The sequence below is a fragment of the Piliocolobus tephrosceles genome, chromosome 14, assembly GCF_002776525.5.
Source record: "Piliocolobus tephrosceles isolate RC106 chromosome 14, ASM277652v3, whole genome shotgun sequence".
NCBI lineage: Eukaryota > Metazoa > Chordata > Mammalia > Primates > Cercopithecidae > Piliocolobus > Piliocolobus tephrosceles.
In genome coordinates this window covers 17969730-17997083 of record NC_045447.1, presented here as the reverse complement: position 1 = coordinate 17997083, position 27354 = coordinate 17969730, and the positions used below count along the sequence as shown (strand labels likewise).

General features: G+C 50.1%; 1 protein-coding gene across 4 annotated transcripts; it reads right to left on the bottom strand.

The window, feature by feature from the left end:
- Nucleotides 1–21: 21 nt before the first annotated feature.
- Nucleotides 22–25521, bottom strand: TRAF1 (TNF receptor associated factor 1). 4 transcript variants are annotated; one of them, XM_023223683.1, is made up of 9 exons: nucleotides 25387–25521; nucleotides 22394–22532; nucleotides 21776–22141; nucleotides 19537–19624; nucleotides 10023–10088; nucleotides 9111–9521; nucleotides 7130–7307; nucleotides 5086–5234; nucleotides 22–1928 (listed from the first exon to the last, which is right to left on the bottom strand). In XM_023223683.1, exons 3-9 carry the CDS (start codon nucleotides 21913–21915, stop codon nucleotides 1710–1712), a joined length of 1251 nt encoding a protein of 416 aa, XP_023079451.1. In that variant the 5' UTR covers nucleotides 21916–22141; nucleotides 22394–22532; nucleotides 25387–25521; the 3' UTR covers nucleotides 22–1709. The 4 variants fall into 4 exon arrangements, with proteins under 4 accessions (XP_023079451.1, XP_023079450.1, XP_023079449.1 ...); XM_023223682.1 differs by lacking the exon at nucleotides 25387–25521 and adding an exon at nucleotides 24704–25021; XM_023223681.1 differs by lacking the exon at nucleotides 25387–25521 and having other exon boundaries at nucleotides 22394–25021.
- Between the last annotated feature and the right edge of the window lie 1833 nt (nucleotides 25522–27354).

The window sequence follows — 27354 nt, the reverse complement described above, 5'->3', positions numbered from 1 at the left end:
TGAGATGTCATGTCTTTGATACACTTAACATAGAGCTTTGTTGGAAGAGAAATCATTCAATCATTCAGCATCTTCAATTATCGTCTCATCCTGCTTTCAGTAGGCCCAGGGGTTACCAGGAGGTGCTTTCCCGGGGAGGGGGAGGGGAACTGCTGCGTCTGATGCTGTCTACACTCCAGTTCATCTGACCCTACTGCCTCCCTCCTCCATCCTGCCACACAGACCCTGCCCTCAGCCAAGACTGCTTCCCATTTTCATGTCGGTACGCTTCCCTTTTCCCCATCCTCTGCATTTCAAAATATTCTCAGGCTGAGTTTAAATGCCACTTCTTCCCTGAAGCCTTCCCTCCTTCACCCGCTGGGATTCTGTGCTTTCTCTAATCTTCTCTTACTCTGTCATAATGATCTTATGTGCTCATTTCCTCCACTGAACTAAGGGTTTCTTGAGGCCAGAGTGCACATCTTGCCTTTCTCCCTTCAATGTCGAACACAGTTAACAGATCTAGGTGTCAATGAAACTTTGCTGAAAGAATGGCGGCATCTCATGCTCTTTGAAGAGGGTATGTATCTCTTGCCATCAGAAATAGACAATCAAAAGTGTAGAGTAACAACTGTTTCTCATGGGGGTTTGTTCTACAAATCCCCCTTGAGCTCAACACTCGGTGAGTAGGGATCCAGAGGTTATTGCTAGGACATCAGTTTCAGGGCCTAGACCCATCACTCGCTAGGCCAGACCTCCATGTGTGACGTCCAGCTGCCAGCGGGAAGAAGTCAGTCTCCACTGCCTCCACAGTCTCTGCTGCCACACTGTCACAGGTGGGAACAAGAAAAAGCAGCCCCAGAATGTTTGCTGCCATTGTGCATGGACGATGTCATTGCACATAAAAGCACTAGTGCTCCATTATTGCGATTGGGGGCTGGGTGTACTCCTGCGTGTTGGGGAAGCTGAGCTGCCAGGCCCAGGGTGGCAGGTGCCCTGCGGGCCAGGTCAGTTCAGCAGGGGTTATTGAAGGTGAGTGAGGAGCCAGGAGGACAGGAAACTCCTGAATGTTTCCAGAAACCCTGTAGCTCTAGGACTTGCCTGGGCCAGGAGGCCTAGAATTAGAGACTTTCTGGGCTGGAAGGAATCTTAAAAGTCTTCAAATGCAACCCCCAATTTGAAGTCTCAGTAGAGCCCTCTGGGTTTGCTTGTTCACCTCCAGTGATGGGGAACTCAGTCCAGGCCTGGACAGACTGCATTCACACTGGCACCCCATCCCTTCCACCCGGTCCTGTTTCTGACCCTGGACAAAAAGGGCAGGCCTGTGTCCAGGTCTCTCTGGTGGCCCTGCAGAGATCTTCCCAGCTCGAGAGCTTCTTTGCTTGGGTCCTATGGTTCCAGACCTGGTTCCATTTTCTTCGCATCTTGGTGACAGTCCACCTCAACATTCAGGGCCAGAGTGGCTCCCTGGCCTCCCAGTGTTGCATTGTCCGTGCAGAGGGGAACAGCTCTGCCTGTCTCCTTCTGGACCCTTTGCCTTTGTGGGCCCAGCCCACGTCCTGCCATCCTAACCGGATGGCCAGCCCAAAGTCGACCCCTCAGTCTTGCTCGGATCGTGCCAACCTTCACCCATCTTTGTGCCCTGGGGTCTTGGGTGCCAAGGGCAGGGCATCACAGTCCTCTGGCCAGCTCCCATCTGAGTTGGAGCTCCCTCAGGAGCCCCGCCCACCCTAAGTGCTGGTCTCCACGATGCACTTGAGGAACATCGTGTCGTCCTTCACGTAGGCGTGCTTGGGTGACTGCAGTTTGCTGAGGGGGAAGAAGAGTGGGCAGCCACTGGCCACGTTGGTTTCACTCTGGGGCCTCTGGAAGGACGCCGAGCTTAGGTCAGGCCGGAAGGCGTCAATGGCGTGCTCACGGTTGTTCTGGTCCAGCAGCATGAAGGTGACCTGCAGGGAAGGGACAGGTGGGAGATCAGGCCCTACATTAGCAGCACAGCTTGGAGGCCCAGGCTTGGGCTCAGAGCTGTGCTCCACACCTACTGCCTGTGCAGCCCCTCGGACCCTTGGCTCATTTGGATTAGGAGTCAGAGAAGCCAGGCAAGGAGTGCACCTGGCATATGGCCAGACCCAGGGAGCCGGCAGCACCTGGTATTCTGAGTGCACTTCAGAGGCTGTTCCCTGCTGAGGATCAGATGTTCCTTCCATCCAGCAGGAAGCAGGGGAAGGTTCTGATGCCCCAGTCAAGTCGGATTGGCTGTTAGGGGCGAAAGGTGTGACTGGAGCACTGACAAGGTAGGTGGAAGCAATAAGTTGTAACACCCCCTCTGGCTTGGAAAGTTTTGCTTCATCCACTACAGCTGGAACCTCCTGGGGCAAGGCAGAAGGGGCAGAACAGGGAGGTCTCCTACTGAGGGGCTGTCATCGATGTCCTGAGACATTTGTGGAGCTTCTGGTATACACAGCGCAGACAGAGGTTCCCCTGAGAAGCTGACTGTCTAAAAGTCACACAAACCCTCTTCCCTGGCACGTGCCCCTGAAATGCCCATCAGGAAGTTGAATGGCTTCCCATTGCCAACTGAAGCAGTCCTCACCCTGCACATTAGAACCCCCTGCGGAGACTTCATCCTGATGCTCAGGCCTTATCACTTATGGGGGTGAGATTCTGTCACTGGTGTTTTAAAAATTTCCCCAGCACTTTTGGGAACTGCCGGGGGTGGGGGACCTACTGACTCACACCCAGACCAAAGCGGCACACCCGCCCTGCCCCACCTGTTTCCCCACACCTGAGGTCTCTATTCTTGACACCCTCTACTCATGCAATGATGCTGTTCACCCACAGGAAATGCCTATCCCCCAAATCTGTCTATAGGAATTGTGGGGTTTTGTTTGTTTGTCTGTTTGTTTGAGACAAAGTTTCGCTCCTGTTGCCCAGCTGGAGCGCAATGGCACAATCTTGGCTCATGGCAACCTCTGCCTCCTGGGTTCAAGCGATTCTCCTGCCTCAGCCTCCCAAGTAACTGGGATTACAGGCATGTACCACGATGCCCAGCTAATTTTTTTTTAGTAGAGACGGAGTTTCACCATGTTGGTCAGGCTGGTCTTGAACTCCTGACATCAGGTGACCCACCCACTTCGGCCTCCCAAAGTGCCAGGATTACAGGTGTGCGCCACTGTACCCGGTGAAGAATTTTTAATGGATTGTATTTTTTAGAGCTGTTTTAGGTTCACAGCAAAACTGAGCAGAAAATACAGAGTTCCCATATACCTCCTGCCCCGACCCAATGCACAACCTCCCCGAATATCAACGTCCCCCGCAGAGTGGTAGTTTTGTAACAGTTGATGAACCTGCATTGACACATCATTATCACCCAGAGTCCACGGTTTACACTGGCATTTACTCTTGGTATTCACCTTCTATGGGTTTTGACAAATGCATAAGGACATGTATCCATCGTAACAGTATCAAACAGAATAGTTTCACTGCTCCCAAAATCCCCTGTGCTCTATTCATCTCTCCTGGCCCCTACTCTTGGACAACCACTGATCTTACTGTCTCCATAGCTTTTGTTTTTGTTTTTGTTTTTGAGACTGAGTCTCACTCTGTCCCCCAGGCTGGAGTGCAGTGGCGCGATCTCGGCTCACTGCAACCTCCACCCCCTGAGTTCAAGTGATTCTCGTGCCTCAGCCTCCAGAGTAGATGAGATTACAGGCACACAGCCTAATGCCCAGCTAATTTTTGTACTTTTTGTAGAGACAGGGTTTTGTTATATTCCCCAGGCTGGTCTCGAACTCCTGGGCTCAAGTACTCCACCTGCCTCGGCCTCCCAAAGTGCTGATATTACAGGCAAGAGCCACCGCGCCCGCCTGTCTTCATAGCTTTGCCTTTTCCAGAATGTCATATAGTCAGAAGCATTCAGAACGCAGTCTTTTCACATTGACTTCTTTTTCTTAGTAATATGTGTTTAAGGTTCCTCCCTGTATTTTCATGGCTTGATAGCTCTCTTCTTTTTAGCACCGAATAATATTCCACTGTCTGGATGCACTACAGTTTATTTATCCATCCACCTACTGAAGGACATCTTGGTTGCTTCCAAGTTTTGGCATGTAACTAAAGTTGCTATAAACATCCTTGGGTGGTTTTTCTGTGAACATAGTTTTCAGCTCCTCTAAGTAAACTCCTTTGAGTCCAAGGAGAGCAACTGGCTATATCGTTTGGTATGAGTATCTTTGGTTTTGTAAGATACTGCTAAACTGTCTTTCCAAGTGGCTGTACCATTTTGCATTCCTACCAGAAGTGAGTGAGAGTTCCTGTTGCTCCACATCCTCGTCAGCATTTGGTACTGTCAGTGTTCCAGATTTTGGCAATTCTAGTCTGTATTAATATGTAGTGGTACCTGCTTCCTTCCTTTTTCCTGAAAATTCTGCTAGTTCAGGCTAGTCTCACGGCACCTCCTCCCAGAAGTTTTCCTTATTTACCCCATAATGTGAAGGGGGAAGAAGAGTGGGCAGCCACTGGCCATTCATTCCGTCCCTCCCTCCTTTTTTCCCTCCCTTCCTTTCTTCCTTCCCTTCCTTCATTTCTCTCCCTCTCTCTCTCTCTTTCTTTGAGGCAAGGTCTCACTCTGTCACCCAAGCTAGAGTGCAGTGGCAAGGTTATGGCACACTGCAGCCTCAACCTCCCAGGCTCAAGCAATCCTCCCACCTAAGCCTCCCAAGTAGCTGGGACTACAGGCATGTGCCACTACGCCCAGCTAATGGTTTTTATTTTTAGCAGAGATGAAGTCTTGCCATGTCTCCTGAGCTCAAGCAATCCTCCCACCTCAGTCTCTCAAAGTGCTGGGATTACAGATGTGGGGCACTGCACCTGGCCATGAATTTTATTTCTATATAACCTTTGGGAAGATTCCAGACATTTTAGCTCCTGGACTCATGGAGCTGGAGGGAGCCCTAGTTACTAGATCTGATTGTTTTATAAAAAGGGAAACTGATAACACAGTGAGCGTGGGGGACTTGCCAGGTCACATGGCCAATTCATTGCCAAATCAGGACTAGGACTCAGGCTTCCATGCTCCCCACCTTGTCCCCATCACCTCCACGCCCATACCTTGTTCCGGAAAGGCCACGGCAGCAACGCATCATACTCCCCTCTCATGATCACGATGAAAAGCGACAGGTGGGTCCTCTTTCCAGTGCCATCTCCATTCAGGTACAGCCGCAGGCATAACTTGTAGCCATACTTGCCAGTGTAGAAGGCTGAAATGCAGAAGCCACAGGCAGCTGGGAAGTGCTGGACTTTGCAGATGTGGGACTGGGATCCAGCGGTCAGGCATGCCCAAGGTCAGTGGCTCAAAACCATGAAAGATGGGGTTAGAGCCCGGCATTCTTCTCGAGTAGGGTGTCAGAGAGGAATGGGCTCTTGGGGGTCATCTAGCTAAGTGTTTGTCAGCTGGCCATCCAAGTCATACACTGCCGGGCCCCACCCTCAGAGTTTCTTACTCGGTAACCCTGGGGTGAGAACTGAGAGCTGGCACTTCCAGCAAGTTTGCAGGGGGTGCCAATGCTGCTGGTCCTAGAACCACACTCTGAGAACCACTGATCTAACCAACCTATGTTTTACAGTCTGGAAACCAAGCTGAGAAAAAGACAGTGGCCGGTTACCATCTCACAGTGTGTTGGGGACCCAGCAAGAATGAGGGGCTTCCTGCCTCCCAGCACCGGTTTCTTTCTGCTGCCCTATGCCAACTGGTTGGGGTCCCCTGGAGGCTGGGGGTACATGGGGTTACTCGCAGTTCTGCCAGCCATTCTCAGGTGGCAAAACCCTTTGAGGGCTGAATCATCCCTGGTGAAGATGCACAGAAACCCCCTGGGCAGCTAAAGCGGCCATCCCATGAGAGCATGTCCTCTGGCAGAGCGCCCTTCTGGGAGAGGTTGACTGGGGACATGAATTGGGGGCAGGAAAGAAGGGGGTGGAGGAGGCACAGGCTGGCAGCCTGACTCATCTCTGCCCATTACGTTTTGGTGGAACAGGAAGCTCGAGGTACTGCTTGCTTTTTGCCTCTTTAAAAAGAATCGAGGGAAAAGGTCTACAAGTAGGGCTCGAGACCGCCCCATGAAGAGAGCTGTCCCAACACAGCAGGATGAGTGCTGCTCCTGCAGGAAAGGGGTCCCAGCCCTGCTCTAGGAGTGTGACACACTCCGCTGCCTCATTAAAAAAATTTTTTGAGAGGGTCTTGCTTTGTTGCCCAGACCAGAGTGCAGTGGCACCATCATAGCTCACTGCAGACTCAAACTTCTTAAGCCATCCTCCTACCTCAGCCTCTCAAGTAGCTAGGACCACAGGTGCAGGCCACCATGCCTGGCTAATTAAAACTTTTTTTGTGGAGATGGGATCTTGTTATGTTGCCCAGGCTGGTCTTGAACTCCTGGCCTCAAATGATCCTCTTGCCTCAGCCTCCCAAAGTGTTAGGATTATAGACATGAGCCACTGCACCCAGTCTGCTGCCTCATTTTTTGCCCAAATATATGCATTGTTATATTAACAGATATCATTTAGTTAACAGAAACACTTGCCAAGTAATTACTTTATGCAAGACATTGTGCCAAGTCCAGGGGCCCCAGAAATGAGTAAGAAATGAGTAAGACACTCATTCACATGCTAACTGCAATTGTACACAAGTGCATGTGTCTTACTCAGTTCTCTAATCTTATTTCAGACTGTTGGCTCTCTGAGGCCAGGGGTCCCACGGTATTCACTTGTGAAAATCATCATTCACATCCATCTCGTCTGCACACACTGTGGCCCACAGCACACTTTCCTTCACATCCCAAACCCACGAAGTGGGTAACAGTTTTGATTCCTATTTGCAGAATGGGACTGACATTCAGGGAGGAGAAAGGGCCTGAATGTCAGTCATCCTGGGCCACTGCTGTGTGTGGCTGCGAGCCACAGGGCAGAGCATGGTTCGCCCACCAACCTCAAGATCCCAGCACCCAGCATGGTTCCCGGTCGTGGCGAGTGGCCTGAATGGGCACTGGCCTAAACTGGACACAGCATGGCTGTCACAGAGCTGGCTGTTTTCACTGCTGGCTTCCTGGGTCCTGTGGGGTCTGTTTCCCAAGAAGGTCTCTGTGCCTCTGGGAGGTGTTACCTGGGGAGAAGAGGCTGACGGTCCTGCCACAGGCCGACTCATGGCACCGCCTGGTGACATTGGTGATCTTCCACAGGAAGGTGCCATCGAAGGAGGCCTCCTCCATGAGGCGCAAGCTCTGCTCCAGCTTGCCCAGGGCCTGGTCTTTCTGGGCTAGGGTCTGCTGCAGCTCCACCACCTGTAGGGAAGACTGTTCAGCCAGGAACACCAGAACCTGGCTTGGGGATGGGATGGGAACGGCCGGATGTGGAGATTGATCTGCCCCAAAGGTGCTTTCCTGACCACGCCTCACTCAGGCATGCGTCTGCATCTGAATGTGCTGCCCTCTGCCTGGCCTTCCTTTTCCTTATCCACCAGGAATCCAGCTCATATGGCCCCTCGTCTGGGAAGACTTCAACCACTGTCCTAGCTCAGTTGCTCTGTTTCAATATGTTTTTACAGAGCCCTTACAAGGATTTTATGACACATACTTTTCTGCCTTACCTACCAGATGGTCTTCTCCACTGAAAGCTGGGCCCATGCTCATTTTGTCTTTGTGCCCGTGCCTTGCATAGTGCCTGGTATGTAAAAGTAGAGCTGGGAAGTTTGTGGGTGAAATGAGGATATAATTGTGGCTTTCAGGGAGGCTGCCTTTTAACTGGAGCAAGAGTTACATAAATAAAGGCTAAAGCCTCAGCCACTCCAACTCAGAGCCTGGCCCTTCTAATAGCTTTCCCCAATAAAGTGGAAAGAATACAAATTTATTCTTGGGTGTACTCAGGTAGGGAAGCCATGAATGGAAGTGAGCATCCTTAGAGAAAATTTAATCGTTAACTTTACTGATGGGGAAGGTCCTGAGAGGGAAAGTGACTTGCTCAGACCCACAGGGCATGTGGCTCTGAGTACCTGCTGTCATGGTAACTGTGAATGGTGAGGCAGATAATGGTAATGGTGAAGCAGGAACTAAAACCCAGGCCTAACTCAATATGAGCAATGATGTAACGTTACTGCAAAAGAAGCAATATTAGAATGGTGATTGGCTACATTAAGAAAAGTCTAGGCCAGGCGCAGTGGCTCATGCCTGTAATCCTAGCACTTTGGGAGACTAAGGAGGGTGGATGACGAGGTCAGGAGTTTGAGACCAGCCTGACCAACATGGTGAAACCCCATCTCTACTAAAAATACAAAATATTTAGCTGGGTGTGGTGGCACGAGCCTGTAATCCCAGCTACTCAGGAAGCTGAGGCAGGAGAATTGCTTGAATCTGGGAGTGGAGGTTGCAGTGAGCCAAGATCGTGCCACTGCACTCCAGCCTGGGTGACAGAGCGACACTCTGTGTAAAAAAAAAAAAAAAAAAAAGAAAGAAAGAAAGAAAAGAAAAGTATAAGCTCTAGAATAAGGGAGAAGACAGCTCTGTTGGACCAAGAACTGTGGCTAAGTGGATTATCTGGAGTCAGCCTGGGACCACACTCCAAGCATACTTCTGTATGCTTCTTTGGAGACTGAGCCAGATCATAGGAGGGCAATGTGAAGCAGCATGCTCTGAGGAAAAGGTGAAGGCACCGAAGCTTTTAGCCTGAAAAGCAAAGCACTCAGGTAGGACAGAATCCGACTCTCCATCCCTGAAGGGCTGTCATGGGGACTAGAAGGTGGATTTGTCTTGTGGGCTCTGAGGGCCAGGGCCAAGAACAATGCAGGGAACAGAGAGGCTGATTTAGCTTAGTATAAGGAAGAGTGGAATATGTCCTGCACTGGATTGAGCTGCTCAGGGAGGTGGTGTCCTATCACAAAGGAACTGAAGCACTGGATGGGAGGCTGTGACCTTGACTACAGCTTCCAACTCAGCACTCTTCCTGGAAGGGTGTGGGATAAAGGGGAGACATGTTTTGAGGGAGTGACTGCTTTAAGCAGGATGAAATGATTAGTAGGAAGCCTGTCTGCTGCTCTGGAGACAGGATGGGGCTCAGCCGGGCTTGAAGGCAAACTTGCCTCCCACACTCACCCTCTGCTCCAAGCTCAGGATACGCTCACGGTCCAGCTGGCTCTGATGGATGGAGGTGGCCAGGGCCAGGTGGGAGGCCTCCACCTCCTTGTTGAGGACAGCAACAATGTTCTCAAACACACGCAGCTTCCCTTCCAGCTCAGCCAGAAGCTTCTCCTTCATGAAGTGCTGCAGGGCCAGCTCCTCCTGGCTCTCGGAGCAGGGTGCCCGGTAGCAATCGACCTCCAAGTCCCCCGCCACTTCCACGGCTGCCTGCAGCTGCAGGTCTGACAGGTTCTGCTCCAGGGCCATGGGCCCAGACTCCAGGCCAGAGCCCAGCCGGGTCTTCCACTGTTTCATGAACCCCAACAGCAGGTTTAGGTGGGAGGTCTGGCAGGTGACCTCATGCTCTTGCACGGACTGTGGGCTTCCCTGACAAGAGAGTGGGGCTGATTAGTGAAAACAGAGGTGGAGTGAAGACAGGGGAGCAGTGGAGTGCCCTGCTATCAAAGGTCACCAAGGAAAGTCAGATTCATTCACCCAGCAAAGAGGAGTGGATTTCTGTACAGTGGGAGGGATTTAGAGGAAGACCCTGGCATCAGACATGCCCACGATGAGCCACATGCATTGCAGCTTCTAATTCTGCCCTGCCCTGGAGCGCAAGGATGATTCAGGACCATGGAGAGGGGCGGCGGAGGTGGGGGTCGTTTTAGTGATGTTCTGCGGATGCTTAGGTGAGACATTAAGAAGAACCTCCCTGAGTACTATGATGACTTAATAGTAGGCTCTGATGCTTGGGAAAGTCATTAGTACAAGAGACATCCAGATGAGTGGACTGATGTTACAGGAAGATTCTGGAGGGGCTGCAGTGGGGAGACCTGGAGGTCTGGAACTGCAGTGGACAGATCTCCTTTCTCACACTCAGATGCTTACCTTGAAGGAGCAGCCGACACCTGCAAAGGGGCACCCAACTCCAGCCTCAGCCACCTCAGGATGAGCCTGGAAATAATAATCACATCACTGAATGTTATAGCAATCCCTGTGGTTACCCCGGGGGCTCTCTTCAATGCACCAGGATCCACCAGGGTAGGAGATGGCTTGGGCCACACGACTTTGCACATGCTGTTCCCTTTGGCTATCTCCTTTCCACTCTTCAAGCTTCTGCCCTTCCATGACCTTCCTTCAAAACAGGACCTAGGCCCCTACTGTGATCCTGGGCAGCACTGCTATTTCTCCTGTCAGGGCACAGTCCACACAGCTCTGTAATCATCACTCACTCTCTGGTTGCCCCAACTGGTCGGGGAGGCTCTGTGAGGGTCATGGCTGTGTTCCCAGTGCTGAGGGCAGTGCCTGGCACAGCTGAGACACTCAGAACACACTGACTGCATGAGTAAATGCCTCCCTCCTCCTGAAGTCCATGGGGAATCTTGTGGTCACAATTCCCATCTGCATCCCTCCTTGGCCATCTATCCTAGACTAAGTTGTGTCCATTCAGCAGACCTTTCCCTTTCAGATAATGTCCAGCCTGAGGGAAGTGACACAGGAGGGTCTCAGTGCTATTACAATAGCAACTTGACCCCGCTGTTAACCTATTTAGGTCTGAAGCATTTACCAAATGCTTTCAAGGCCGTAATTCTTCCTAGGGCTCCTCACAGCACGGTGGGGAAGAGAGGGTGGGTTTTTATTCCTATTTCACTGATGAAAAAACTGAGGCTTCCAGGGGGGAAGGGATTTGCCCAAGGAGGCCGAGCTGGGAGGCAGCACAGCCCCAGGGTCCCTCCCACACACATCACTGCCTCTTAACAGGAGTCAGCCCAGGACAGATGGGAGAAAAGTTTTTCCAAAACATATACAGTCATGCAACAGGAATATGTTCTGAGAAATGTGCCATCATTGTGTGAACATCATAGGATGTATTTACGCAAACCTGGATGGTGTATCCTGCTACACACCGAAACTCAGTGACAGCCTATTGCCCCTAGGCTACAAACCTGTACAGCACGTGACTATACTGAATACTGTAGGCAACTGTTAGCACTGTAAGTACATGTGTATCTAAATATATCTAAACATAGAAAAGGTACAGTAAGAATACAGTACTATACTCTTCTGGGACCACCGTTGTGTATGTGGTCCGGTGTTGAGTGTTATATGGCACAAGACTGTATCTTCATAAAGGCTTGTATCCAGAATATATAGAGAACTCTTACAATCTAATAATAAGAGACAAATGACCTAATAAAAAATGGGCAAGGCCAGGCTCAGTGGGCTCCACACCTATAATCCCAACACTTCAGGAGGCTGAGGCAAGAGGATTGCTTGAGGCCAGGAGTTCAAGACAGCCTGGGCAACATAGTGAGACCTCATCTCTACTTAAAAATTTTTTAAATTAGCCAGGCTTGGTGGCATACACCTACAGTCCCAGCTACTTGGGAGGCTGAGGTGGGAGGATCGCTTGAGCCCAGCGGTTCAAGGCTGCACTGAGCTATGATCACATCACTGTACTCCAGCCTGGGTAGCAGAGAAAGACCTTGTCTCTCTTAAAAAAAAAAAAAAAAAAAAAAAAAAAAAAGCAAAACAATGAACAAACACAATCTATGAAAGTATCTTATAAAGTTAAATCATACTTATAAAATAATTTACTTATAAACCATACTTATAAAGTTACCGTACAATGCACACATTTCACTCCTAGGAATTTACCTAAGAGAAAGTAAAACATATGCCTGCACAAAGGTGTGTATGTGAATGTTCATGGCGGCTTTGTTCAAAGCAACCCAAATGTGTCATCAACTGGTGAGCAGATAAACAAATTGGTCTATATATACTATAGAACAACCAAGTGGAATTAAATACCAGCATAAACAATAACAGGATGAACCTCAAAAACATTGTGCTAAGTGAAAGAAGACAAACACCAAAGACTACATACTACCTCTTTCCATTCTTAGGAGCTTCTAGCAAAGGCAAAACTAGAGTGACAGTAAGTAGATCAGTGGTTGCCTGGAGCTGTGGGTGGGGAGGGGATTGACTATGCAGGGACACAAAGCAGCTTTATCCCATGCAGAAACGTTTGCCACTTGACTGTAGTGGCGGTCACGTGATTATTTATATTCCTCAAACTGTATACTTCAAATGAGTGAGTTTTATTGCATATAAATAATATCTTGAGTCTATAAGCTCTTTGTTTATTTATTTATTTATTGAGAGAATAATCTCATGGAACCACGTGAAAGGGGATTTGGATGAAAGCAGGAGAGGACAGAGGTCTTTCGGACTGAGTAAATACAAAAAGCCACACCGTTATTATTCTTTGAAAGTAACATAAGCAGAGAGCTGTGGGCTTAATGAGTACAGTTGGTTTGGGACACAGACAGAACACAGCCCAGCAAAGGCCACCCTACCCCCGCCCCCACCCCCCAACTGCCCAGGGCTTCAGGGACAAGTTGTTCCCAACAAATAATAGAAAACAGATGTTTTATGGAAGGCAGGCAGAGGGCGGCCTTGGCAGGGAGACTGTGCTGGCTTCAGGAAGTCTGTGGTGATGAAACCTCCCTGAACATGTAGCTTTTGACATGTGAGAACAGTGGAGGGAAGATGCTATGTGTGGACCTGGCTCCTGGGTGAACACACTTCAGGGAGCCTCTCAGTTCCCACCACTCCCTACAGGTCCATGATTCCAATCCTCTGTGGTTCTAAGGGTCAAAGCTTGGTGGGAGAGTCATAAAAGGGATAAGAACGTGAAAATGATCGAGCTAAGAGTGAAATTCCAGACATCACCCCCCAGGTGGAGGGGATGTGTCTTTCAGCAGCGGAGCCGTCCTGGTGTTGTGTGAACAGCAAATGCCTGTTTCAGGAAGTGAAATGCTATTCAGATGTAGGGACATCCTTCTGTGATGTGTGCCCAGATGTGGACTGTGATGAGCTTTGAATGGTTGCTGCAGAAAGGGGCAGGGGTGACTTGAGAGGGTTTCGGAGGCTTCTCTGTCATCATTATTCATTCCTTAGAGTGCACGCAAGTTCAGGGTGTGGCCTCTGGAGCCAGCCTTTTGGGGTTCAGAGCTTGTTTCTGTCACTTCACATACTAGCTTTGTAGCCCTGGGATAGTTATTAACTCCTCTGTCCTGCAGTTTCCTCATCTGCAAAATGGGGATAATAATAATATCCCCCTTACAGGGTTATTGTGAGGATTAAATGAGATAATACATGTAAGCACTGGTATTAGTTACCTATTACTGCTGTAACAAAATATCACAAACTTAATGGCTTAAAACAACACAGCTTTATTATCGTACAGTTCTGGAGGCCAAGGGTCCTAACATGGAAACGTCAGCAGGACTGCGTTGCTCCTGGAGTCCCAAGGGGAAGATGGCTTCCTCCCTTCCCCAGCTTCTCAGGGCTTCCTGCACTCCTTGGCTTCTGGTCCCTTCCTCCATCTTCAAAGCCAGCAGTGGAGCATCTCCCCTTCTCTCTGACTCTCCTCTCCCTCTTCTGAGGACCACTGGGCCGCCTGGATAATCCAGGGTCACCTCCCCATCTCAGAATCCTTCATTTAATCATGTCTGCAGAGTCTGTTTCGCCATTGTTATGGGCTCAGCACCCCCCACCCAAATCATATGTTGAAGTCCTAACCCCCAGTATCTCAGAATATGGAGACAGGGCCTCTAAAGAGTTAATTAAATTCAAATGAGGTCATTGGGGGCGGGCCCTAATGCAATGTGACTGGCATCCTTTTAAGAAGGGGAAATTTGGAGAAGGACCACATGAAGACATAGGGAGGGGACAGCCATGTCAAGGCAGGGAGAGAGGCCTTGGAGGAAAACACTCGCCAATACCATGCCTCGAACTTCTGATCTCCAGAACTGCGAGGAAATACAATTCTGTTGTTTACACCACCCAGTCTGTGCACTTTGTTATGGCAGCCCTGGCAAATGCACAGAGCCATGTGAGGTCACATACTCACAGGTCCCGGGGATTCACATGGGGACATCTTTGGAGGACATTATTCTGCCTAACACAGTGTTCAATAAATATGAGCCATTATTAGTAATAATAATTATTAGTATTGAAATTATTCAGTACTACTACTGAATACTTGTTGAATACTACTACTATTAATAACTCTAAGAATACTAATAGTAGTAATACTAATACTATTACTACTAACTACTACTACTACTATTACTATTACAAATACTATTATTAGTATTACTACTAATTAGTATTCTTATTCCTATGGATTAAGCACACTGCCCCTGGGACATCCCCAGTCCCAGTTCTCCAGTGGCTGTCATACACATGTATCTCATTTAATCCTCACATCATAAACTCTTAACAACGAATTCTCTAAAATTCCATTTTCCCACTGGATTTCCTCAAGGCGGGGAGGAATATCCCTAAATGAACAGGACCAAAACGTGTTTGAATGTTGTCCCATAGGATCCCCGTGACAATCCTCTGAGGCAGGTGGGGCTGGATTAGTGTCACCTTAATACCAGCAGAAACAGAGGGAATGGCTTAAGGTCACACTGAGCTTGTGAGTGGAGGAGGTGGGTGCGCCTGTGTGTTCTCCCTCATAGTTGTGAGCCTCTGCAAGGGCTCACTGCTCTCCTGGCACTCATGTAGACACTGTCCCATCAGATCCTCACAGCCATGATGGGGAGGCTGGGGCTTTGAGGTTCTGCTTCCCTCGGGTAGGTGGAGAAGCTGAAGCCCAGGGGTGATCAGTGACTTGTAGGAGGCAATGGGGCAGGCGAGGGCAGCCCAGGAGTCTGGAGTCCATGAGCAGGCTCTGTCCTCCCCACCATAGTGTCCTTGCCTGGCGTGGCCTCATTCGAAGGCCAGGGACCGAGGAGACAGGAGAGGGAATCAGGAATCAGACTGCGTTGCAGGAAAAGAACAGAGGATGTGTCCCGGGCCAAACCCATCTGGTGTCACAAGTGGCCCCTGTGTGAGTGGCCTCACTGCTTGCAAATTGCTAAAAATAAAGTGTGCAGTGGAATTTCCTCCGAGGAGGAGACAGAAACAGAGAAAACAGATTCCCAGCCCTGAGGGAACGCTCGTTCTTCTGTCTGGGTCTGAGGAGTCTCTGCATGTGTGGTGTTTCCGGTCACCCCGGCTACCCAGGCCCTTTGTGGTGGGCTCACAGTGGGCCCTAGCGGGAGGCCCCATTTGGAGACCTGGGGCCTCCGGGAATTTGACTGTTAAGAGGGTGCCGGGAGCATGAGTGCCACCTCTGCAGCACCTGCACAGAACAGAGAGGATCTGAGCAGGCCAGGCACTGCCTACCCCCTCACTGGGCTGAGGTCAGAGATGCCCGGAGGGGCTGCTTTGGCTCAGGTCTCAGCTGGTGCTGAGGGGGTGCTCTACATGGGGAGCTCGGTCAGCCTGCCACTGTCAGCCCGTTCCTGCCCTCCTCTGTAACTGGGCCAGTTTAGTCTCTGTCAGCCTCTGCTCAGCTCAACTGCCGCCTCCTCCAGGAAGCCCTGCCTGATTCTCCTGGTTGAAAGTAGTCTTGCCCATCCCTGTTTTTTCCATAGCACTTGGTGGACTCCTGCACTAAAGCCTGACTGTGTTATTTAAGCAGGTATGAAACATTTAGGGGAGGATTCCTTGTGTAGAGGCAGCATAGAGAAGATGCCACCACCTCAGGAGCCATGGGTTAGAGCCTGGCTTTGCCTCCCACTTGCTGTGTGACTTTGGTCCAGGCACACCTCCTCATGGAGCCTCAAAATATTACCTATTGGCAAAATAGGGCTATCACCACCACCCACCACACAGAATGTCACAGGATCGGGGCGATTACGGATGAACACTGTCAAACTCAGAAGTGTAAGGTTTAGGGGTTTATTCCCAGGTATCACACTCCAAGGAACACAGATAAACAGAAGCACATTTACCCCAAGTGCACAGAGACTGGCGAAAGGCTGCTCAGTGTCTTTTCACGGAGGCAGGACTGACTCCGGGGACAGGAGGCTGAGTTGCCTTTTGTGACCTCAAGGGAGACAGACTTCAGCTCAGTACAAAGAAAGAGGAGAAAGTTGCATCCATCAGAGCCCCCCAGGGTGGGTGTGGTTGTTTCATGGAGTAATGAGCTCTCTGCCATTGGAAGGACATGGAGCTACGTAGCAGGAATCCAGTACAGAACAGAAATTTGTCTAGACAGCTTAAACTTCTGTCATTTTCTGACTCTAGAAAAATTAAGGCTTTACTGTGAGCTACTGGCATCAGATGTCAGCTTGCCTTTGACCTTCCTGCATGGGCCTCACGGGAAAGAGAGTGGGAGAAACTATCCCATTGTTGATCCTCAGCAGACAGGACCGAAGGTTTTTATCTTCCAGCCCCCCCGGCCGTCCCCTCCTTCACTGTCACTTCTACAGGAAGATCATGCGAGGCAAGTATCAAGTCTCTAACTAGGTCAACATTAATCCTTTAATATCCGCTTCTTATATCAGGTAATCAGTCCATGGCTCTGGGCACTTCTTCGGGAGATAATCATCTAATGAAGTCCGAGGCTGAGGACAAACTGATAAGCAGATGGTGTGGGAAGTGTTTGCAAGGAGGGCTGGTCCTCAGCCCTCTACCCTGCCTCCATTTCCCAGGTTGCCCTACATGTGCAGGCAAACTTAGGAATTACCACACATGCAAAGTGTTGACTTTTCATCAGCCATTTTCCTTTGTTCAAAAGTCCCCCAAAGTTCCCACTGGGGCAAAAGTCAGAGGAGTCCCTGGTCCTTCCCCTATGTGACTTTGTGTAGGTGATCAGACCATGATCACCGCCCCTCCCCACCCCAGCTTTTCACCAGGAGTCCATGACTCCACGAGGTGGGGAAGCCAGCAGGGAGGGGAGGGGGCTGCTGCCTCTCAGAGGTCTGCCTGCGTTAAAGAAGCCTTCTTTGCTCACAAATACAGGCAGCTTCCTCTCCCATCCTACAGCCTGTTAAGGTGCCCTATAATTCTACCATGAATTATAGTCCCTTCATTTGGCTCAAGGCAATAAGTTTCAAACTGTGCTCTGCAGGGCCCTAGGAGTCCCCAGAACCTCTTAGGGGCTGGGATAAGAGAAAGAAATGGGGCAATTAACAGGCCAGGGCTCCAGGCTCCCCCTCCATCAGAATGTTTTTACTTTCATCTGATTGAAAAAGATGAAAAAAAGCCATTGGATTAGGAGATATTAAAACATCTATGTGATCTAAGATTTACACAATAGATGTATATTAATTTTGTTAAGAGGAAAAAATAAAACAAGCTAAAAACAACAGTCCTAGGGCATTCAAGCAGGTAACGGCCTTTTGCAAGTGAGGCACAGTGGCCCACAGAGAGTTGAGGGTCTGCTTATGTCTCACAGCCAATCCACCAGGAGCCAAACAGGGAGGCTCAGGGAGTTACTCCACGGAGCAGTGTATCATCTTAACTCTTACCATGTTGCAGAGTGTAAAGTTCCAAGAACATGCACTTGATCCTTACTCTTACTCCCTGAGGGCCTGCCGATGGAGAGGCTGCTGAGAAGCAGATGGGAGAGTGCTCAAAACCAGCTCTGGGTGTGAGAGGAAATTCCCCTGAACTCTCTGAATGAGAAGGACCAGCTCAGAGAAAGGAAAAGGAGGTGTGGGAACTCGCCTGCCTCTGGTCCAACGGTAGGGGGATAGCTGCCCTGCCGGCACTGCTATCATGGTCTCCTGGAAAGGCCTTGCAGAGCCGGCTTAACATCCTCATTTTACAGATGCAGACACAGGGCCTGGGAATTGCTGCCAGCCGAACAGAGAATTATGCAGAACTACCCTTGGACATCAGGCTCCTGATCCCTGGGCAACAGTTTGCTGCAAGAAGAGGGCTTTGGCTGAAAGGAGCCAGGCACCTCACAGTGGAGGTAGAGAGGGTGGCTGAGCAATGAGGCTCCTCTGCGGGTCTCAGGGCCCCATGTGTAAACAAGAGGATTTGATTTTGAGCAGTGACTCCTGCCTGTTTGGATTCGTGGACCAATATGAGTGTGTGTGTGTGGTTTTTTTAAATTGAGACATTAACAAAGAGATTGCCATCTTTTAAATTTTTCTTAGTAAAGGCTTTACCAAAAACTATCATCTATTATTACATCCTCTATTTATATAAAGACACGCATAGGACAGACACAATCTCAGAGTAAAGGTTGGTTTTAGAAACGGAAAGAATTCAGTTTACATAAACTCATTTATAGAATTGCCTTATTTTTATCATTTTGTCATGAGCTGGTGGGAATGGATCAGTTCTGGATAGCACGTGGGAACCTTTGAGCAGGACATGTAACCTATGAGGGTCCTTCCAGCTTGGGAGGGCCAGGGTTCTAAACTGCAGCTCCTGAAACTGTCTCTCTGGCCTATCACACTTCCAAATGTGTCTCTTATTCCTAGAAGCACAGTTTGGCAGAGCCCAAGAGGTGAGCTGATAACGGTCTCTCCCTGCCTAAGGGCAAACAGAGGCAGACAGAACCATCTAGTTGAGGAGTTTGCTAACTTTTTTGTAAAGGGTTGGATAGTAAATATTTGGGCTATGAAGTCTTTGTTGCAAGTACTCAATTTTGTATAATTTTCATGTGTCTCAAAATATCTTTTTTCGTTTTTTTTGAGACAGAGTCTCATTCTGCTACCCAGGCTGGAGTGTAGTGGCACAATCATGGTTCACTGCAGCCTTGACTTCCCTGGGCTCGGGTGATTCTCCTACCTCAGCCTCCAGACTAACTGGGACTACCGGCACGTGCCACCATGCCAGGCTAATTTTTATATTTTTTGTAAAGATGGGGTTTCACCATGTTGCCCAAGCTAGTATCAAACTCCTGGGCTCAAGCTCTTTGCCCACCTTGGACTCCCAAAGTATTAGAATTACAGGCATGTAATTGTATGTAATTCGAATTCTAACACTTCAGCATTACAGGCACGTTTGTCATTTACCAAAGGGTTTATATTTGTCATTATAAGAACTTTTTTGATTATTATTGATTGGGCCTCATAACAATTCTGTGACGCAGAAAACATCTTCACAGACAAGCAAGCTGTGGCTGGGGAATATCAGCAGTGCACCGGGCCACACAGTGAGAGACTGGCCTCACAGCCTCAAGAATTACAGGTCATTGCGCATGGCCTATCATTCTTCTGATCTTTTCAACCATTTGAAAATATAAAAACCACTCTTGGCTCGTTGCTCAGGAGGTGGGCCAGATGTGGCCCATGAACCGTAGTTTGTGGACCCCTGGTCTGGACTGTTCTCACCCTAAGTCTATTGCCAGGTGGCTTCAGGCAAGACACTTCACCACTGTGAATATCAGTCTCCTCACTCCTTATAAAGTGAATTCAATCTGGACTCGGGACTAGTTGGGAGGTGCCTGCCAGGGGCAGAGTGCGCAGCTGTCTACTTGGCCTCAACCTGGAAAAATCAAGACAACGGACAAATGCTTTTCCGTGATGTACCAACGTACCCTCTCCAGAGTTCGAAGACGGCTTCCTGGGCTTACAGACTGGAGGTCTTCCCCTCTGCATTTGGGGCAGATCTGATCCTCGCTGTTCCTGGGGAAACATGGACAAAGCCTTGGAGAGAGGCACTACAGTTCCCTGCACCATCCACTCTCCTGACAGCTCCAGAAGCCTCAAGTGTCAGCAGGCTGGGGATCGTGTATGTCCACGATCCCAGAGCCACGGTTCCTAAATTGCAAAAGTGCCGAGCCGAGCATCCCACGTTTTTTTAGTAATTTGCAGTGAGCTTCCTGGGCTGCCAAACCTGCCCTGACTGCACTGACCGGAAGCTATTACAGCCCTTACTTACCCCACTTAGTGTGAATATATACATATTTCATTGCAGAAACATTAATGTGCTTGATTACTGGGCACTGCCCCATTCCCTGCCAGAATTACATAATGCCCTGATTTGCTTTTCTAAAAAAATTCTGAATTACAAAACACATCTGATCTCAGGGGTTTAGGCAAGAGATTGCTGACATGTGACTATACTTGCTCTTCTCATTTGGTCCTCCATTTGGTTTTGGTCTCATATGTTTAGTAATTACAGAGGATCATGGCCTATTAGAACAAGAAATGGCCTCAGAGAACATCTGGCCTGGAGGTTCTTAATCAGGAGTGGGTGTCAGATTCTAATGGGTAACACCTGGGTACCCGTGGATTTTTGTTTTGTTTTGTTTTTATGGGGTTTTTCTTTTTTGGAGACAGGTCTTACTCTGTCGCCCAGGCTGGAGTGCAGTGGCGTGATCTCGGCTCACTGCAACCTCTGCCTCCCAGGTTCAAGTGATTCTCATGCCTTAGCCTCCCAAGTAGCTGGGATTACTGGGATTACAGGTGTGCACCACCACGCCCAGCTAATTTTTGTATTTTTAGTAGAGACGAGGTTTCACCTTGTTGGCCATGCTGGTCTCAAACTCCTGACCTCAAATGATCCTCCTGCCTCGGCCTGCCAAAGTGCTGGGATTACAGGCATGAGCCACTGCACCTGGCCAGCACCTGCGTTTTCACAAAGCTCCTGGTGTCTCCGACCTGCTACTGAGATAGCCCATTTTACAAAAGAGGGAATGAGGCCCCAGAGGGCATGTGGATTAGTCAAGGTAGAGTGAGTCAGGAGCACAGCTGAGTAGAAGTTCTTCAGGACTTAGGCCTCAGGCCTCGGCCCTCCAAATTCCAATCAGCTCCCTCCTCTGCCAGGTTTTGGAAGGAGGGAGAGGAGAAACCAGGAGACCCACCACCAGAGCCTGAGCTGAACCCTGACAATCAGCTTGATGGTAAAACCAGACAACCTCTGCTCCTCCACCCTCTGGTTGGCCTTTCCACGGTCACAGCCTCTCCTCGCTATTCTCACAGCCTCCTCCTTTGTCATCATGTTTGAACTTCTCACTTGCCTGATTCAGCTTTCCCACCTTCTTAAGCTGTAAAACCTCAAACAAAAGGTCATCACATGAGGCAGTTTAAGGGCATATTTGCCAGGAAACTGACCAAAGCTGACCTAATCTATTAGGCCTCAATGTCCTCATTTGTAAAACAGGATCATAATAGTATCCACCCCTCTAAGCTGTGCTGAGGACCTGAGAGCAGAGCATTTGGCACACAGTAGGCGCATAATTGCTTAAAGAGGAATGTTGATGATAGTACTGATGTCATGCCTTTCTGGATTAATACTTTAAATATCATTAAATACATAAATATATATCGATCTCTTTGTCCCCTCCAAAAGGGTTCCCAGCAAACAGTCTGAGGTGATGAGCAATGCTGTGGAAGGAGAGATATTCGTCTAACAGTTTGTCATTCACCAAGGGGTTTATATTTGTTACTATAAGAACTTTTGTGATTATTATGCATTGGGCTGCATTAATAATTGTGCTACGCAGAAAATAGCTTTACAGACAAGCAAGCTGCGGCTTAGGGACATTAGCAGTGCCCCAGGCCACACAGTGAGACAGTGGCCTCACAGCCTCGAGGCTCTCCTCGGTGTGATGCTTTCCCCTGTGGGAGCTGACGCCTTTCTGTGGCTTCCTCTCCTTCCACTATAGCCAGAGGGGCAGTGTCAGGGAGTGTGAGAAAAGGGTGTGGAAACTGAGGCCCAGACAGGAAAAGTCACCTGCTCGAAGTCACAGGCTCTTCTGCCCCTCACCTCCCATCAGGGGTACCTCCCTGGCACCCACTTTCTGCCCACCCTCCGCTCCTCCATCACCTCACCTCAGGTTCTCAGAGAGACAGCCTGTGCAGCAGAGAGCCCTAGGCTCCTTTGGGTCCTGGCAGACGGTGGGAGGGCACCCAAAGGGGAACTCATTCTCATCAGGGGCCAGGTGTGGGCTGCTGCCTGAGCTGGATGCCATCTCAGGGTCCCAGGCTGGCCAGAAGGCCTGTCTAAGTTCCTTCAGGACAGGGCACCAGCCCTGTGGAGTCCTGGCCTGGGCCTCACTCTCTGGTGAGTAGGAGCTCTGATGACTTTATCTTCTTCTCTCTGGCTTGTGTGGTTCAACGTCACAGCTGAGTCACAGCAGGGATGGAGCAGGAATTACCCTTTGTGGTGATAAAAATCCCCTGGATGGTGACTGAAGGCTTTAGGAGTGTCCAGTCATTTTTTTTTTTTTTTTTTTAGAGTGAGAAAAAGCAAGAGAGCAAGTCAGAGAAAATGACCCGTGTCACAGACTCTCAGAAAGCACAGTGAGAGTTCCCCTGGCTGAGAATCACAGGCTGCCGCTGGCTTCCCCCACCTCCCTGGGCACATCGGAGGAGAAGGCCACAGCTGGCCCCTGGTCTGTGTTCCCTGGCACCTCTGAGCAGCCTGGAATTCTCAGTGGGGGTGCTCACCTTCCTGGTGGAAATCCCCAGGGTGTTGAAGGCAAGTCCAAAATTTCAAGTTCTAGGCACTTTTGCTCTGCTCTGTGTGGAGTGTCTGGATGATCTCAAAGAGAAGTCACTTCCTCACAGTGGGTTCTGATAACCCCATCTGTAAAAAAGAAGTCGCAACAGGTGGCCTCTAGGCTGTAAGATTCTGGGACCCTATCTTGCCTGGGACTGAGGCAACCAGAAGGAACAGGAAAGCCCTGATGAAATCCAAGGCCTTAGGACCACAGACTCCTCAGGGCCCTCCCTGCACCACCCCACTCAGGAAGTCATAGGTGGCTACATGCTCCGGTCAGGTGCCACCACTTTGCTGCCTCAAGGAGAACAAAGCACTAAACAACTACAAGATCACAGTAGCTGGTCTCAGCAGCTAAGTGGGACACAGATCCACGTTTGCAGGAAAAGTGCACCGTAGAAACGATGGCTCCTGGCATGTGTACTGTGTGCTGGGCGACAGTTTCCCTCCAAATCCTCACAGCAACCTGCAAGGAATTCTTCTGCAGCTGTATATAGGGTCAGAGAAGCAAGATGCCTGGTCCAAAGGCACACAGCCTCTGGTGGTAGAGCGGGATTCACTCCAGGGCTGTGGGGCCCCAAGCTCTGTGCGCGTGATCTCTGATGGAGATCAGAGTACCCAGCTCTTGTCTCATCCATTAAATGGAGAAGACGATCCCTCACATCTTTCCATCGAGTTCGGCTGCTACAGAGGTTTTGCAAACTTTCACATTGGTTTCAGATCATGGGTTTTGAGGTCAGACAGAGCTGAGTTGAAATCCTGGGTCCACCGCTTACTAACTGCGGGCCCTGGGACAAAGTCCTTAACTTTTCTGAAACTCAGATTCTGCATCTGTAAAATGGGACAATAATACCTATTTCACCCAACTGTTGTGATGACTAAATGAGATCGTGGATCAAAGTGTGGTGTGTAGCCCAAGTGAAGTACTTGAAAGACTTTGACATTTGGCTCAGATGGTGACTACAGGTCTTCCAGCTCCTCAGAGAAAAGGATGAAAGTGGTACATTACTCTTACACTGTGTTTTCACGTCTATCTACTGCAGCCTCACAGGTGGGCAGTGCAGGTCATCGGACCTGAGACACATTAAACTGCCCACCTACCCTGGTGTAACACCGGGGCTGCCACAGGCTGGTGGCAAAGAGGGCATGGCATCTTATAGCCACAGTGTACATCAGGACCTTCACCCCCATAGCAAACGACCTCCAGGCCTGCATCAAGACCATGAGAAGACACTCCCTTTAACTGTGTACCCCATAGCTGCAAACTTTCCCACAGCCCTACCTGTTCCCTCCTTCCCCTGGAGTTTGGGATAAAACAGACACCGAAGACTTCTCTCCCCATCTGTGGGTCCCTTCTCTCCCCTCCGGCTTCAATACCACCCTCTCTACCTGTTCATTCCCACGGACATCAAAATGTGCCCAAGCTGCTCTAATAAGAAAAGGGAAAAAGAACTAGTACTACTTTTGGGTGCTGTGTTATGTAATTTTACAGACATCATCTCATCTAATTGTCACTCTATGAAGCAGGTATTGCCATCATCATCCCCATTTTAGAGATGAGAAAACCGAGGCACAGAGAGGCTAAGTGACTTGCTCAAAGTCTCACAGCTAGTGAGTGGGGACTCCTGAACCCAGAGCCAGTTCTCTAACCACGCATGCCTTTACAACACTCTATTCTCGTCTCCAGTTTCTACATCTACCCTCTCCTCACTTAATGGTAGAAACCCTAGAAAAGACTGTCTATACAGGCACTTGGATCTCCAGGGAATCATCTCTCCAAGTGTATATGAATGTCGAGGACGCCAAATGCCCTGGGCCCTTCCCAGTCTCTATCCAACCAGCCCTTCTGCCAGCACCTGACCGGCTGTCAGCCCTTCCTTCCGGATTCCCTTCCTTTCCCCGGCTTCCCGCATCCTCTGGGGGGAATTCCCTCTGCGTCTCTGGTGGCTCCTTATTCGTCTCCTTGACCCCTTTCTCTTCCACACTGGGCCTCCATCGGCTCCATCCACGAGGAGTCTCTCTGTGCCGCGTGTCCCCATCTCCCACTTGTCCTTCGGGGCGCCCCTGCACTAGACCCCACTCCCATGGGAAGTCTTCGTGGGCCCCATGATGAGGCTGGGCGCCCCGCTCTGTGATTCCTCGCGCCTGCCGGCGCCAGCACAGCCCCCGCCGCCCGGCTCTGCAGGCTGGGTTGCCTGTTTGAGCTCCCACCCCAGTCCGTGATCCCTCCCGAGGGCGGGGGAGTGTCGCGTCGCCACCTCAACATATCCAGTTGCGAGCGCAGCGCTAGGAGCCAGGCAGCGCCGGTGCCCGCGGAAGGAGGAATGAGCCGCCGGGGGGCTGGGGCGCCTGCGGCTGGGCTGGGGGCAGTGAGTCCAGGGGCCGGCTCTGCAGCCGACGTTCCACGTCCCCAGCTGCGCCCGGGGAGTCCCCGCTTCAGCGAGGGGGAGCTGGAGCGGGGCGTCCGGGACGAGGAAGGGGGCCGTGGAGCCGCCCTGCTGTCCTGGGGCAGGGGTGCTGGGCAGCCAATCTCGTCGCCGCCTCAGCCACCGCCTACCGGCGGCCCGGCCGGGAGCTTCCGGTGGAGTGTGGAGGACGCAGCCGCGCGGGCGGAAACCTGCAAGGCAGGGCCGGGGCGGGGAGCTGCTGCTCCGCGGGCCTCCGCGGGCGGGGCGAGCGATCCCCATGCGGGGAAACTGAGTCCGAGGGCTGGGTCTGCGGCGCCACGAGCACTGTGCGCCCAGTTAACTGAAACGCGTGCACGCCGCTCCTCCGCGTGCAGGGCTCCTGGCACCTACTGCAGCAACTGCGCGTATTTAGTGCTCAGTAAAATGCCCCCTGAAAAAACAAACACGAACCAGGAATTGGAGCCCCCACCCTGGTCCCCTGCCTGCCTGAGATCCGAGTAGTGAGGTGAAGAGCAGTAAAACCCAAGTCTTACCCTTCTTGGATTTCTCCAGAAGATCCTAGCACAGTGCCAGGCTCTCCCAAGCTTATTGGGTTGGAGCAATCAAGTGATAGTACTTGATAGTATTTGATCGAAGTGATAGTACTAAGTGGTTCCAGGCCCTGTGCTTTCACAAACTGGGTATTTTAAGGAACCGTTTCTGTTTTCGTCTAAGCGCGCGCGCGCGCGCGCGCACACACACACACACACACACACACACACACAGTCGCTAAATCCTTAAGAATATATTAATCAAAATAGTTACGGAACTTAGTGTTGGGGTAGAATTTTAGATTAAAAGCTACACAACCTTTATTTTTGCGAACTACAAATTTGACAAAGGCTCCTTCTCTGTCAGATGTCTTAACATTGTAGGACTGATGGTGGAGGGAGGGATGAGACTCCCCACCTTGTTGGTTTGGGTTTAACACCTCAAAAATCTCTTTATGTGTTAGGGTCCTTTTTTTTTTTTTTTTTTTTGAGATGGAGTTTCACTCTTGTCACCGAGGCTGGAGTGCAATGGCCCAATCTCAGCTCACTGCAACCTCTGCTTCCGGGGTTCAAGCGATTCTCCTGTCTCAGCCTCTTGAGTAGCTGGGATTACAGGCGCCCGCCACCACGCCCAGCTAATTTTTGTATTTTTAGTACGACGAAGGTCTCACCATGTTGGCTAGGCTGGTCTCGAACTCCTGACTTCAGGTGATCCACCCACCTCCGCCTCTCAAAGTGCTGGGATTACAGGCGTGAGCCACCGCACCTGGCCTAGGGTCCCTTTTTATGGCCCGACTCTCAACTAGATTGTAAGAGCAGGGAACGATCTTTTATGTGTTTATTTTTTAACCTGGCATGCCTGTAAGTCTCTCACTTATTGGAGGCAGAGCTGCTGTCCTCCAGCTTCCACTAGACAGGCGGAAGCTGTGGGACACAGGGTACTCTAGTCAAAGGGGGACCTCAGGGGTCCACCTGGGAGGGAGATGCTGCTTGTGGACAAGCAGAGGATCTCAGGGGCCTCTAAGAGAGAATGTCTGCAATCTATGGGAAGTTGACCAGATGTGGCCTCTGTGGGGCCTTTCAATTCTGGGGGAAAAGGATTCAAAGAATTAAGTGTCTGAATTAAAAATTGATGGGCCGGGCGCGGTGGCTCACGCCTGTAATCCCAGCACTTTGGGAGGCCGAGGCGGGCGGATCACGAGGTCAGGAGTTCCAGACCAGCCTGGCTAACACGGTGAAACCCGTCTCTACTAAAAATACAAAAAATTAGCCGGGTATGATGGCAGGCACCTGTAGTCCCAGCTACTCGGGAAGCTGAGGCAGGAGAATGGCGTAAACCCGGGAGGCGGAGCTTGCAGTGAGCCGAGATGGAGATCGTGCCGCTGCACTGCAGCCTGGGCGAGGGAGGGAGACTCCATCTCAAAAAAAAAAAAAAAAAATTGATGGACTCTGAGTCAATTAGTCTGATGGTTTTCCCATCATCAGAAAACATTTATTTATCTTTGACCTTGCCTTTTCCTGGGTGTTGTGAAGTTAGAAATAACAATTCTAGCAAAAATTTGGGAAGAAATCTGGGGTAATTTGTTGAAGGGAGTTTCTAAGTCTAGTGATTTTCCCTAACTCAACAGATTTCCAGATTTTAAGAAAAGAAACAAAGCACCTCTGAAGCTATTTGAATTCTAGGCACCAAGCAATCCCTGGGGTTTCTCTAGTTGTTTTTGGGACTGGTTACTTTGAAGGTGCAGTGGGGATTTCAGTTTCTGATGGAAGTGCCAGTGACACTCATAGTCAGGGGACGTCGTTCAGGGGAAGAGCTTGGCAGATGGATCCTTTGACAGGGACATGCTCTAAGGTGCCAATGATGAGGAAGACATTGATACTAGCCAGCTCGCTGCCTCTCTTTGTCATCTGTAGCTACCCATGTGTCCTGTTCTAAGAGACCGATTTTTCTGTGTGGCAATTCTTTCTTTC

Coding starts and splice junctions, on each gene's coding strand:
- TRAF1 (XM_023223683.1), bottom strand. CDS start 21,915: ATGGCATCCAGCTCAGGCAGCAGCCCACACCTGGCCCCTGATGAGAAT. Junction 19,625..21,775: donor TGTCTCTCTGAGAACCTGAG/GTGAGGTGATGG, acceptor ATGTTTCCCCAG/GAACAGCGAGGATCAGATCT. Junction 9,522..10,022: donor GTGTCGGCTGCTCCTTCAAG/GTAAGCATCTGA, acceptor CTCTCTTGTCAG/GGAAGCCCACAGTCCGTGCA.